Consider the following 14,502-nt stretch of genomic DNA (forward strand, 5'->3'; position numbering starts at 1 on the left):
TTTGTCCTTCTTAATGGGTGGAGCCTCCTAACTTGGCCTTGCACTCCTGTAAACTAGCCAAGTAGCAGGGCATGAAGCCAACCATTACTGACTGGGGAGGTTTCTGCCATCACAGATGAGGCAGTATATCACAGAAGTAATTTTAATGCATGCTTCCCATGTCRTCCCACAACCCCAGCTGGGAGTCCTCCTGCCCATAAGCATACTTGGCCTAGAAGTTTAACTTGATGTAGATCTGGGGTGTTTTGTTCAAGGCTGAGATCAGGCAAAACTTTTATCACAGCCTTTATTTTAGCACCTGAGATGCTCAGATGCACAGAACCTGTGAGGGCATGAACACCCAAGTAGACTGGGATGGATTCCAAGCCTTCACAAACTGTCCTGCTTAAAAAGTGCAAGACAGGCTAGTATGGTATTGCTATCTCCCAACAGAAYTGGTGAGGAAAGTCACTAACTTCATGCAAGTGATTGCAAGCTTCCTTCTGTAGTCCTTCCTCCAATTTTGACCTTGGTGTAGAGTTTTCATACTTCAGGCAGATTCCTTCATATTCTTTAAGCTCCCTTTTGGAAAGGTTTTGTTACAGGCCTTTGAGATCTTCTCAGTAATCAGGCTGAAACTGTTTCCACAAGTTAATTCATTTCAATATTGGAAGCTTAGAACTTGACTTACTGCAGTTCTGGCACAGCTCCTTTTATACTAATGGCTATAGCACATGGGCATTGAAGAGCTATCTGTTCCTTCTGGAAACAGGAACGGGTTTGTCTGCAGCTACTGCAGTATCCAAGCATTTTCTTTGCTCTTAACTGTGTTCAGCCAAACTCTCCTGTCTAGTTAAACTGAATAATTTCTACAAGCATCTTCTGTTCCTAATTTTATACTGGCTTCTGCTTGTTCTGTTTGCGTAACTCTAACAGAACTCTTCCTTATCTCCTGAGTTGTAGCAGCATTGCATATTCCTCTTGTACAGGCTTCTGTTATGTTGAATCAAAGCCAGATGCTGCTTATATAGTTTAACCTGTYTACCTCACGTATGAGCTGGCATGCTTTGTTGTGCTCATCTTGCTCCTTTATCCTCTTAGAGTATTTGAGTGCCTATCTTCTAAATCTTGCTCATTTGTCAGTTAAATCTGAAATGCCTCTCATCTGTTGGTAACTACTTCTGAGTGTTAGGTGGAAGAATGCATCTAACCTCTCGGTAGAGAACAGACGAGATGTGGTTGCCTCCTGACCATCTTGAACACTGCACAGGCAGACTGGTATCATGGAGTCTGAGGAAGGCACTGGGTTTGCTTGTTAGTTACTGGGAGCCTTTAGGCTTTCCTAGTGCTATTTTCCAGACACCTATGATTATTAAGAAAGCCAGAGCAATCTACGGTTTGGGAGGACAAACAGGAGTGCAGACTTCTGTAGTTATGCCGTCCAACTTTGTGCTTGCCCAGGCTTTCTTAATGCACTTGAGAGATTATATGACAGTTGTTTAGATCACCCCTTTCCCAAAAAACCTGGGTTGAAGGCATTCTCCCTACTTTATAAGGCAATCCCCAAAGTGAAGAGCTAGCACAGTTCTGCTGGAGTGGAACAGGCAGCAGGCTGTCTGCAAGCTCCCAGTAGTCTCCTGATAGACTCTTGACAAAGGGTGATAGAAGCATAGTCTCTTTCTTAGACATTGTCAAATGCAGACATGCATAAGTAGCTTTAACTTCAAGCTCTGGCCTGTAATTCTGAACCCTTGATCTGAACCACAAAGGAGGACTTCTTTTGAAGATGGGGACTAATTGGAATGTAAACCACAGTTGCATGAAGAYGGACAAACAGGATCTTACCCAAACAGCATTGCCTTGCTAAAATGACATGTTTCATTTAACCACTTAAAGACTACATGAAGCTGGGGCTAAGTAGTAATTCTAGAACTAAAACATGCTCGTTAATGTGCTGCTTAACTGCAGGGAAGTTTCTCTAAGTCCACAAGCTGAGGAATCTTTACCTTTTCAAGGGAAACATTCTGAAGATAATTTCTTCTTGTGCCACTGCTAGAAAAACAAACAACTGAAAAGCCTGCTTCATTCTGAAAGAAAGAGCTTGGATTTCTGGCACTTTCTAATACTTGTGTCAGATGTTCCTATGTGTTATACAACTTGTCACATGCCCTCAGCTAGCTCTGCTACAAAACCACAGCAGAGAACACATGCGGAGTTGCAGAGATACTTACRTAAAGTGAAGTAGCCACTAGCTGTATGGAGTAGTTGGTTTGTTTCAAAGTGCAAGACTTGGAGGTGTGGAAATGTACCAAGCTTGATGCAAGACTTTTAGCTGTTGTTGAGTCAGTTCCAAGGGATTAGACTGCCCAAACACTTTAGTTGTGTGCCTCTTAAAACTGCCATTTGCTAGGTCTTCTAGCCCTTGCCTTCCCTGCCTACTGGGTGATACTCTTGGAGTTGGGGGAGGAGGGGAGAGAAGACTGCTCTGAGGAAAGCACAGCAGTTTCATTTGGTCCTGAAACTCCAAAAGGGAGAATTGTGCACAGACACTGATGTTGGACACTGTAACTGTCCTGTAGTAAAGTGATGGCAGTTCTCAGTTGTCAACACCTCAGAAGTTAGTGGACTGGATGGGAAGTCTCTGATACAAGTTTCAGTCTCTATTATAGAGGTCTCCAGAGGGGAAGGCTGACTGCATTCCAGTCAGCTGAACTGCTGCCACTTTGCCTGAAGTCTGTCTTATAACTAGACCTCTTGGTATGCCTAGCTGTTTTTGTTTTCTGAGTCTAATTTGGTTCAGTCTCATCAGGAACTATTGCTTCAGCAATACTTCTGCTTTTTCACATAGAGAAACTGTGTATACATTGTTGTGGGTCTGTATCGCTGGGAGAGAGTGTGTATACGCTCTTGTGGCTCTCCACCCACAAGTGATGGTGGTAATGTGTTTTGTCTTCATTTTAGGAAAAAGTAGAACAATTTCATGTTCAAACCCCATAAGTTTTCCCAGGACTTGCCCAGAAAAAGAGGTGAATACTGTACTTTAACAAATGGACAGATTTACTATAAAAGTTCTTTCCTTTCCAATACAGGACCTCAGCCTGCCCAATGGCACACCGGTTGACACTTCTAGCCCAGCCTCCTCCTCATCTCTTCTCAACAGACTGCAGCTGGATGATGATTTGGATGGGGAAACTAGAGACCTCTTTGTTACTGTTGATGATCCCAAAAAACATGTGTGCACAATGGAGACGTACATCACATACAGGGTTACAACAAAGGTACAAAGCAATGTTCTCCTTTCCTAGTGCTTTTTCTYTGGAAAAAACTTAGGGCATGTTCTGGATTTCTGCGTCTTCCCTGTGTTTCTTTGTCTTAAGAACCTTAGACCTTAAAGACCTTAGGGTCTTTTAGTACCTTGTTAATGTGTTGATGGTGTGACTTCTCTAAGCAGAACTGTTTGGAACAACTTTGGTATATGGAATCATGAAGTACTCTAATATGTCAGCTTAGATCTCTTTGATTCTGAGAGAACTGTTTGTAAATTTTGAAAAACCAGCTTCTTTCATTACTTTTTATATGAAAAATCCTTTAAGTTAATCTGACACTCATTTAGTCTGAATTATCTTTCCTGAAGCAGAATGTACCTTGCTGTTTATCTCCTTTCTGTTGCTTCACCTTTAATCGTCTCACACTTTGTGGCTGTCCTTTGCTGAAACTGTTGAAGCTTGTTGCTTTCACAACACTTCCTGTAGCAGCCTCATATCAAAATCAGTCTTAATCCTTGACTGTAAATTAGCTTTCATATGGCTGTTGGTACAGAAGGCTACATAGCTGCTGTTTAAAAGTAGCTTAAGAATGCTGCTGCCTACCAAAAGAGGTATGCTAGAGTTCTTTCAGCATGTGTTGTGGTTCAATCATTAATGCAATCTAATTACATTAATGGGAGAAGTGATCTGGAAAGTCCACTGTACTCACAACTGGAACTTAATTTCTACTAACTACCTGTTCTCATTAGCATCAGTTCCTAGGTGATGTTGACATCTGGTTTGGGAGCTTGTAGTTACCCAGGACAAATAGTGTTCAGTAGCTTTTCTAAGAATATACTTGATCCACTTGTCCAAAAAGTTTAACACTGCTCTGGCCTATTTAGAAGGCACTATATCCTGCTGAGATTTTTTTTTTTTTGATCTGAGGAAGCCTCTCTAGGCCACAGATGAATTATTTTTATAAGGTTTACTAAAATATTTCACTTTCATGCTGCAGAGGAGGAGAATGCGATTCCTTGAAAACAGCAGCTACCTCTTATAGCACTCTTAACATAGGCTTGTCATTGTTTGTGGCTCTAAGTGTCTTAGTCTTGCAAGAAATACTGTATCTTTACCACTAGAAAATGCTAACAAGTATTGTAGGAAACTTTTCTTAGGCCAGCTTAGCCTTAAGCTTTTATGTGATCAGAAACAATAGGAAGTGCAAAATATGAGATGCAACTTTCCACAGGCTAAAGTTCAAAGTACCTAAAGTTGTTCCTGCCTTAGATTGAGATCTGATTATCCTGTCAAGACAAGGTATCTGCCCACAGTGACACCATAGTTGTGTTGCTCTGGAATGCTATGTTCATGCAAGGGTTCCCATTCCCTCTTGAAGCAGATCTGTGGAATGTGAGTAAGGTATTTACTTTACTTAAAGATTACTGGGTAACCCTTAAAAAACCTTCTTCTGCTTTAACAATATCCCTACCTTCCTTTTTATGCTTGTTTCGTTCTGCATTACACTATAGYGCATACTTGCTATATCATAGCATTACAACACAACTATGAAACAGTGCATAATTAAGAAATTCTTTTCAACCACCRTGAAAACCTAACCTCTTATGTTGTATTCCTTACTCCTGTAAACTTCTGGCTAATCTCTAGGGTTAGCCCGTCTAATACTATCTGTTACTGTTCAGAAAAGACTATTTGAAGACTAGCAGTACTAATGGTCTGACACATTCATGCCATACAAATGAGCCCTCTTGCTACTCAGTTAGCCTTTAGGCTAATTGTCTGGTCAACCATTGTAGCTGAAAGCAGTAATTAAACATGACAAAAGCTACGTTAAACTAAACCCTAGATATTGATCAGGACGGATGTTGATGTATGCACCTCCAAGTTGTAGGTCACTAAGTTCTATAGGAAACCTTGCTCCTATCATCTCTGTAAGGTCATGCCTTCCCTCCTCCTTGAAACCCTGCCTGAGAGGGATTTGAGCTCTGCTAAGGGGCAGAAAATCCTAATATCTGAACTCCAGGGGGTCTTGGGCAGCTCTGGATGAAGAGGCGGGGATGGCTGGTATTCTGTCTCTTTTCTCCGCTAAAAGCTGTTACTAGAACCTCATGGGTTTGGATGAACTTAAGTCCCAGAGTGAGTTATGCTAAAGTGGCCCTGGTGTTTTTGACAGCAGTTTGATGCTCTTCAGGTGGACTGATGTTTATGTTAGAAGGATCTTCTGTAGTACTTTTTTAATCAAGCCTACCTGTATGTTACGTAGGCCTTCCCCCGAAGGAAACAAAAGTACTTCTCACTTAGCTTTCTTTGTACTTTTTGGGAAGGCGAGGCCTGTGGTGCCTTTTCCATGGGAGTCTGAACAGTAGTGTGCCATTCCTCAGTGTCATGCAGTTGCACTGCAGGTTTGAGTGGAGATGCCTTCAAACCAGTCGTTGCTGAAGAAGTGGTCTTGCTTTCTTCTGTCCTTCCCCCCTGCCTCCGCTCCCAAGCACAAATGCATTGTGTGACTTATCCAGTTACATGTAACAACTTCTTTGCTAGAAAGAGGTGGGGATGTAAGTTTTGATGCCTAGAACTACATGCAAGTGCTAGGATCTTTTTTTTTTTTTCCCCCCCAGGCAGGCTAACCTAGTTGAGACAAAAAATGATTTACTGGTAAGAACACTTAAATCTTCCCCTCTTCCCCCCATTTTACTCTTTTTCTAGTCAAGGAGCTTGCTCCACATTTGAATGGTAATACAGGTTTGTGGGGGGAACCCACAAGCAGGTCTAGTGAGCAAGAGAGCAGAACTAGGAGGTGCAAATACTTTCACATAGTCATTGCAGGCTAGCTTTAGGTTTGTCTGCTACCTATTTGCTGAAAGACAAGAATCTTGCACAAGACCAAGTCATGAAGGTGTTTGCCTTAACATTGCCTCAAGTCAAAACTCTTCCAACAGTACGGGGAAAAGTGTCTGTAACCCTGCATGCTTCCGATAACTAAAATTGAGCCAGGAACATTGCAGTGCTGACCTAGCAGACCCATGCTAATGTCTTCAATGAATCACTAGAAATACCTTATTCATTATTTTTGGAAGGTTAAGATCTGCCACACAATCTTCTTTGTTTTCTTAGGGAGAAGATGTGTCCTTGAAAGATGACATTTATGAATCCTAGTAGGAAAGCAAGAGGGATCCGACTTTGTCAGAAAAGCACAWTTCATTTGTCATCCTTGGACTGGTGGCAAGACTCTCTTCACTCTGTGTGCAGTGGAAAAATCAACTAATCAACTTAGCACTAAATGTGCTAAGCTGAGGAACAGTTTGATCAGGGTTCCAAATTCTTTCAGCATTAGTGAGATGTAGTATAATCCTGAAGGGTGCTTAAGTTGTCCAAATAGTCTTCGAAAAGCTTATTTGCTGCCTGGAGTTGACAGCTCATACTGCAAACACTGAAATGCTGATGACTATGATGTACTTTCATGTTGGTCCCTTTGAGGACCAAAGCCTTATATATGGAAAGCTTAAACTTGCTTGTGATGCCAAAGCAGCAGGGACAGCTTTCTAGAGCTGAACGATAACTAAGGAAGTTTGTGCACCAGGACTTACCCTATTCGAACCCTGCCTCCCCACTTCTGAACTAAACAGTATCTGTGTTGTTTCCTTAGTGGTTRGCATAACACTGGTTAGTAACACTAGTTAGTTTCTCAAAGCTASCAGCTGGGACACTCCACCTGCTTCCACATGCTATATGATGAGACACTGTAGTGTATATATAGATCCAGATTACTCTCATGTACTCACTGTATGATTTCTTTTTAAGATGTCTTTGCCCACTGACAGCCAGTTCACAAAAGCTCTCCCTACTACTGAACTGGTACAAGTTCTTTTTCCTTGTTTTTTGTTTAACTTTAGGTTTCCTTCTGCAAGGCTGAAGTACACCTTCTGTAGTAACAGAGCAACCAGAACCACTGACTGATTTAGGTTGTCTACATCTGTATGAATTGTCTTGTTCTTGTTATAGAGTAACACTATTAAGTGTCTCACATAAAACAAATGAAAATGATTTATGTGACGTCTCAGTAATTTCACTTGTACTGTGGCACTCCGCCACATTAAACAAGCTGGTGCCACTCTGAGGTGTAGTTGGCTAAATCACAAACCCACAGTGGATATTTGTGTTGGTAGTTCATCYGCAAACATAATGCATGCTCACCAATGGAGCAGTTATGTTCATCTATTGACTTAAGTTATCATAGTTACCAGGTCAGAAGAGTGAGGAGGTGAACTTGACTTCTTTCCTTCTGTCTCTGCCTTCCTTTTCCAGAAACCAAACTATTGCATAGGTTATATCTTATTGGCATGCTGTTTGTAGTATGGTAGAGGTACTGTTCTGTAGATAGCATATTAAGGCTGCTGGTTTCCCTCTAAAAGGAGACTGCTGGCATAGGGCATGCACAGATCCCCACTGGGGATGGGTGAGAGTAACATGGAGTAACTGAAGAGTTGGAGCCATCCAGATAATAACTGAACAGGTAGGAAGCATTTTAAGGCTTTTGCTTGTCCCTCTTCAAATAGTGCTGTGTGGGGCAGTTGCAATCAGTCTGAAAGTAAATAGAAAGCCTCTTCTGGAATTTAGCAGGGAGAGTAGATGCTGAGAGTAACAAAGAAGCCTAGTTCTGGGTTTGATAGCAGTCCAGTGCTAGGAGAGCTGATGCATTCCCAAGAGTGCAATACTTTAGCTGTAAACATCTAGTCTTCTGGCATGGCAGCATCATTTTCATTGCAAAATGGTCTTGGTGATGCTGCAGGTAACTAAGTGCAGTACTCTAAGCTTCTCCCTGAGCTTTTCCTCTCAGTGAGGCATAATTATGAGGGAAGTCTACATTCTGATTAGGGGTATCACAGTGTCTGAGGCTTTAACAGAATCCCCTGGTTGGTGCTTCATTAGCGCTTTTAGCCAGTTGCAGTACATACTGTGTAAGCAGTCCTATGAAGTTAGCTTTCAAAGCTGCAAATTGTTCAAGGACTTGATCAGACGCTTCCCAACAGTTTCTCTGCATGTCTGTCTTCTATCTTAAACTTGTAATGACAACTTTGGCTCCTGGCCCTAAAGAATGAAAACTTCCTTCAAGGTTTAACTTAATGTATGCCAATTTTCAGATACCAGTACACAAACTTAATGTAAACTGACTGGTTTCTTCCTCTCAGAAATCAGTAAACATAGTCCTTTGGCAAATGTAAGCCATTGCTAGGTCCTAATCTTTTGGCCTTGTAAAAGTGTAATAAACCTGTGGTTTTTGGAATACAGGACAGTGGTGAAACATTCTTCCCCCACAGTTAATCTGCCCCGTGAATAAACAAGTCATGAAAAATCTCTGCTTTTAATTCTTGATTGCTAAAATAAGCTCATCCTTGGAATGAAGATTTCATACAGCTTCTTCCCCTCAACAGYGTAACTGTAAAGAGTTTAACATGGTATGTGCTACTTTGTCCTCTCTTGGGAAGTTTATTTGAGCAGAACATGTGATGAAGTACCCTTGAACTTTAAGAACACATCAGCTCTAAGCAGTCATTTTTCTTACTGCTGGCTTTCCAGTTGCTTGAAAGGCTAAAGGATTTGTCTCCAGTGCTGGCTGTGAACTTCAATATGAGGATGGAGTCCCAGTGCAAGGTTGTCTGGCCTCAACATTGCTGATGATGGCTGTGCTTCATTCAGCGCTAAACTTTGAAAAGAAAAGTTTTGGTGTATTGTTACTCTTAGGGGACCCTAAATATATTCTGTTCTTGTTTTCCAGACCACACGAGCAGAATTTGATTTGCCAGAATATTCTGTCCGCCGGCGGTACCAAGACTTTGACTGGCTGAGGAACAAGTTGGAGGAGTCTCAGCCAACACATCTCATTCCCGTAGGTAGTAAGCAAGGATCTGCTGTTAAGGACAATTGTGTATCTGTCTTCAAAGGGTGCTATTTTGGTGATATGGCTCTTTATTTTTAAATACAGCATTCCATTCAGTGCTGGCAGAGTGGGAAGAGCTGCCTGTTCTTGACTGATTTTTGAAGTTTAGACTTTTYTTGGGTGGCACATCTGAGAGGTGAGCCTGGGCAACCTCTCATATGAAAATGCTGCAAGTAATTACATTTGTCGTAGCACAAATAGAACGTGCTTGACCTATTTGCCCAATTCTTGTGTTTAGATTTCTGACTATGAGGCTTATGAAAAGCTACACAGGTATTRCAAGTCTTAGTCTCAATCAGTATTCAAAGTTGCCTTTTGAGTTGGTCTTAAGCTAGTTGATTTAAAACCATTTGTGTTAACAGTTAAGAGCACAGATTGTTACAAAAGTTACAGTCTCTGGCTTGGCAGCTATTGCACATGTTTTCAGTAGGCAGAGGTTTAACTAATAAGAGTAGATAGAATACTCTGCCACAGCCTGACAACCTTATGTGATATGAAGAGATTGATACTGATCTTCAGTAGTTTATTTTTCATTCTGTAGATGTGAAGGGTAGGAAACCTGTGAGAATTGCCATTTAGCTTTTCTGAATAAGGAGATTCAAAAAGGCCCAAAGGAGGTGAGTTGCAGGGAAATCGAGCAACATTGCTACGATACCTTAACTTGTCTGTCTGGGATGRGGGAGGGGAAGGTCTTTCTTCCTCCCTCCCTCCCTCCCTCAGCAAGGGCTAGGCCATGTGAGAAGTATTCCTTCAGATTGTTCTAGGGTAGAGACACACTTAAGTCCTTAGCTTCTCTGGAACTTGCATCTAAGTGGGTTCTCTAAGTGGCTCAGTCTCTCAAACATAAGAAATACTTCACAAAATCATGTGACTTTACTGCTTGGCAACAAAACTGTTTAATGGGAGGTGGGGAGAAGAGAGGAGAAAGGGTGAACTTGCTGGATTAATGTAGAGACATGAGGTTCATCTGTTAGCTTCTTCTAAAAGTCAGACAAAAGGAAAGCTGCCTGTGATCTGGTGTCGTGGGAGCTTGCCAAGCAGTTCCCAAGTGTTCATCACCTGTTATCTGGTGTACTGTAGAGACTCTTGCATGGACTTCATGATTTAATGGTTGTAATGCTGCAGAGCCTCCTGCTGTTCTTAATGATTCATCTGTTTCTTGGGATGCAGCGTAGCTGTATAAACCTTGTCAGCCTGCGTTCTTCCTCCTTCTGTCCCTCCCTGTTTTCTCAGTAACTTGGGTAGTTCCAGCTAATCTACAGATTTCAGCAGATGGCCACTCCTGCCTGAAGGCTGCATGGCAGTCAACTAATAGTCTAGTAGTGGATGGTGATTCACAGCCAGGGAGTTGAACTACTTCGTGATGACYTGGAAGGCCCTGCACACTGAACTGCAAGTTTAGTGCAAGTGACTCTCTTAGTGGACCAGGAACCTGCTGCAGAACAAGGCAGTCTCAAGTGCCTGTCTTCTAGGAAATCTAGAAGCATAGTGTCACACTGAACCCCGAAAGTGCAGCTGAAATGTACAAAGAGCTGTAGTTCTCAGTCCGTCTGGGCACAAATACTGTGTCACAGCAGTTACTGAATTGCCTATTAATCTCCTCCGTACAGCATTATAGCAATGGAGACTGCTGAATGCTTTATGTATTTGTTACTGAAAAGTAGGTGAGGAACAGAGGATAATGGCAATTTCAGATGCAGTGTGACTTCAGAGTATTCTGGAAGGATGTTTTGAGCCTGCGTAAGAGTACCTGTATATGTAATTGCAGATACTGTAATGCCTAGTGGCCTTCTGTCAAAGAAAATGCCTAAAGGGGGATTGTTTTCTTTGTCTTGGTACAGTGACTGCCTGAAATCTTCCTGTAAAGAAGCTCTTTTCAGTATAGAGAGCTGTGATAGCCTCAACTGAGACAGCTGTCCAAGCTAAGCTGAACGTGGGTTCCTCTTAATCTCTTTGGTTACTGAATTTTTAACTATCTGAGACTTCTCTTAATCTGTTCTTTCAAGCAACAGTATAAATTGGTCAGCGGTAGATCTGTCGTCTAGACTAAGATAACCCTAGCTTGGCCAAGGATCTTGTCTTTTGGATGGTGATGCTTAGATAACTAAAAACATTTCTGACTGCAGTGAACACTACCGTTCCCATATCACAGCAGGGAAAAGTAGGCTGTTAAGCTGGAAGACCATAAGGTAGAGCAGTAGCACGCAGTAAAAGTGGGTTATCAGTTGATAGCTGTATATATTGATTGCTTGGGATAGATCACAAAGGCCTCTTGAAGTAAAGGGTTATAGTTCCTACTTGTTAAAAGCACTTGCTTTGGTTTCTTGCCTCATACATCTTTTTCCTCTTATCTGATTCTAAAAGACGACCAAAACACAGCTGTTGTGTSCAGCTACTGTGACTTGCAGGTAGTCCTGCAGCCTACAGATTTGCTGAAATAAGTTGGACTGTGGTGAAAGTAGAACTTAGTTATTATATGTAGCATGTACCTACACCTTCCTCTCTGCTTGTTAGTTATCTCTGTGGTGAAGCAAGTGAACCTTGCTTTATAAACCTGTATTTCGGAGCCCATTTAACATAAAAGGCCTCATTCTAAGCTTTTAGAGGGCAAATTAGTAACTCTTCTCCACTGTCTTTACAGAAGATGCATGTTGAAGTATAGACATTGGTATTTAAGATGAGAATAAGAAKCACGTAAGAAGAGCAAGCTGGATTATTTACAGTATCTAAAACAACAAAAGCCTCCTGCCTATGTGGCAGGAGAAGTCTTTTAGGAGGCTTTCATGCACTCTTGTTTCTGATTTGCTGGGTTTTGCCAAAGGCTAATGGTGATGTTGGCAGGACTGTTTTGTAATGCTTTGAAACAGTTTGAAGTACTTATATGCCAGGAGCACTGTTAATTTTTGTAAAAGACCACTCTTTTTGCAAGAGAAGCCTGTCTGAATGCAGTCAGCTTAAACAGTGTTAAATATCAGAAGCCTCTGTAATAAAGGTATACCCTTTTGTAGGTCTGAAAAATGCCCAGACTCCAGTGATTGATGCCAAACTGGCACACCAAGCAGTTCCAGCTGGGTTGTGTTTGGCTGAAAGGGATTCTTTTAAACCAATCTCCCAGCTTGTCCTTTTTCTCTTGCATATGGTGCTGAGGTTTCTAGAGTTCCAGTTAAAGCTTACAAAGCACTGGAAAACAAGGTTGTTGCTCCCTGAAGTCTACTACACTAAGTATTCTTCTTCTAAAGAAGTCTAATTAGGATGTGACTTATACTGATTTAACTGGAACAACAGATCTGAATGTCAAGCTTTGTTGAAGTTAAGTTATGCTGGCTTTTTTATTGTTTTGGAGATGCTGTCTTCATGAACATCTCACATTAGCTCGGTTGTCTTCTGGGAAAGCTCATGTGTACATAACTTTCCTTTGAATGATCTTTGTTACTGATTTCAGTTGACAAACGTCTTGAAGGAGATCCTTGACTCCTGAATTAAGTAAAGATAGCTGTCATAACTTGCCCAGACAGATAATCTGCTTATTCTTAGGATAGTAAGGCAACAAGAATAAAGCATAATTTTAAAACTGATAATAGTTTTAATGTGCATGCTGTCCAGAGAGAACAAAGCCAGATCTACTGGTAGAGCTGAGAGAAATGAGTAAAGTCATTAGGTTTTCCAGATTTCCCTGGATAGAGCAACTTTGCTTGAATGTCAGCTAAAGATGTATGTGCATTACCATAGTGAACAGTGGGTAGCTCTGCTAAAGATGTCTTCTGAGCTGCAGCTTGGACACAGGAAGCAGTTACACTGGTAATGCTTAGTGTAAGTAATGGCTGGTTTCACTTCTGTGGTTCTCAGCTGAAGCCAGTCAGTGAAATGGCTAGGATTAGCCTAGACTTATTAAAGAGTAATTTGGAACAGGGCTTACCTCCTCTTTGTGATGGATAATACCTGTTAGCAAACATAGCAGTGCAGTTACCATCAATATGGGAGCTTGATTCCCTAGTATGTTTCCAAGTAGCAGTAGCAATTGTCTGCTCTACTGAATCTTGTACATTTTTGCCTGTCTTTTCTCACAGCCTCTTCCTGAGAAGTTTGTGGTGAAGGGTGTTGTTGATCGCTTTTCTGAAGAATTTGTGGAGACAAGGAGGAAAGCACTAGACAAATTCCTGAAAAGAATCACTGATCATCCAGTGCTTTCTTTTAATGAGCACTTCAATGTGTTTCTCACAGCCAAGGTAAGCCAGGAACTTCCAAACCCAGTCACTGACAGGGACTGCAGTAAAACAAGCCCTCTTGCAATCTTACTTGAAATGAAGTTAAAACAGCATTAATAAAACTGCATGTGCTGGTCAGAACTTCCCCCTAATATGGCAAAAAGGTGTTGGGGGACCCTGCATGTTGTCCATGTGTGACATAACCATATGGGTTCCCATCCATTAGAGGGTTGGTCTGCAGATTCATGAGTTCAGTTCCCCAGACCTGCTTATTTTGAATCCCTGTCTCTGGAACATGTTCCTCTGGTGCAAGAGAGGCTGAGAATGTAGCAAATCACAGACTGTATTAAAAATAAAAAACRAAACAAAACAAAAAACCTCTTTTAGGGGAGAATGAAAGGGAGGTGAGGAGGGGGGGAGGTGTCTCTTTTGTGCAAAACTAAGGGTGAAGACTTTGTTCTCATTTGTTCTTGGCCAACCTCATGCTCATCTATTGCATAAAGTATCCATGAACTATGTAACTTTCCTTGACCATCATTCAAATCGCATTTTAAATAACACCAGGAGGACCTGCAGTCAGGATTGCGTTTGACCTGATAAATGAGGAGAGCTGTAAAAGCACTTCTCTCCAATGTCACATTACATTAGCTCACTCAAATGTAACACTTACTTTGAGCTGACTTCAGACTAGTGCCCTACTYTTGCTGATAGGGTGAGACTCAATCTCCAATCCGCCCCACCAATGGTGAACTTAGCTGCTGAAGCAAGCCCAAAATGCAGAAGTTGATTAGCGCCCTGGATAGTTCAGCACAGAAAGCATCGTTCTGCTTTTTATCAGTCAAAGTGTGATGCAACTTTCTTAGCTTCTTACTTGTTTCCTCCCCTTCCCCCTCTTCCTCCTCCCTCTGCCCCCCCAAATGAGTGATAAAGGCTTCATCCTTAGCTCTGGGTGGATTTTGCCTTGAGTATACAGAGTTTCTAATGAGAGGCTGGGTGGGGACTGGTGGTCAGAGAAAAGCAGGTATGTTCTGCTGGCTGTCTCTAGTGCTTGGACATGCTTTACTGCAGCAATGAGATACTACTCTGTTGTACTAGGATTTCAGAATGACTTACT

General features: G+C 41.7%; 1 protein-coding gene across 1 annotated transcript in view; it reads left to right on the forward strand.

Annotated features, from left to right (window-relative positions):
- Positions 1 to 14,502, forward strand: part of SNX30 (sorting nexin family member 30) — a 52,958-nt gene that overhangs the window by 18,324 nt on the left and 20,132 nt on the right. The window contains exons 2-4 of the mRNA XM_026061568.1: positions 3,069 to 3,257; positions 9,022 to 9,132; positions 13,251 to 13,409. Coding sequence (XP_025917353.1) covers positions 3,069 to 3,257; positions 9,022 to 9,132; positions 13,251 to 13,409 — 459 coding nt within the window. The remainder of the gene's footprint in view (positions 1 to 3,068; positions 3,258 to 9,021; positions 9,133 to 13,250; positions 13,410 to 14,502) is intronic.

The sequence above is a fragment of the Apteryx rowi genome, unplaced genomic scaffold (genome assembly GCF_003343035.1).
Source record: "Apteryx rowi isolate R43461 unplaced genomic scaffold, aptRow1 scaffold_182, whole genome shotgun sequence".
Taxonomy (NCBI): Eukaryota; Metazoa; Chordata; class Aves; order Apterygiformes; family Apterygidae; genus Apteryx; species Apteryx rowi.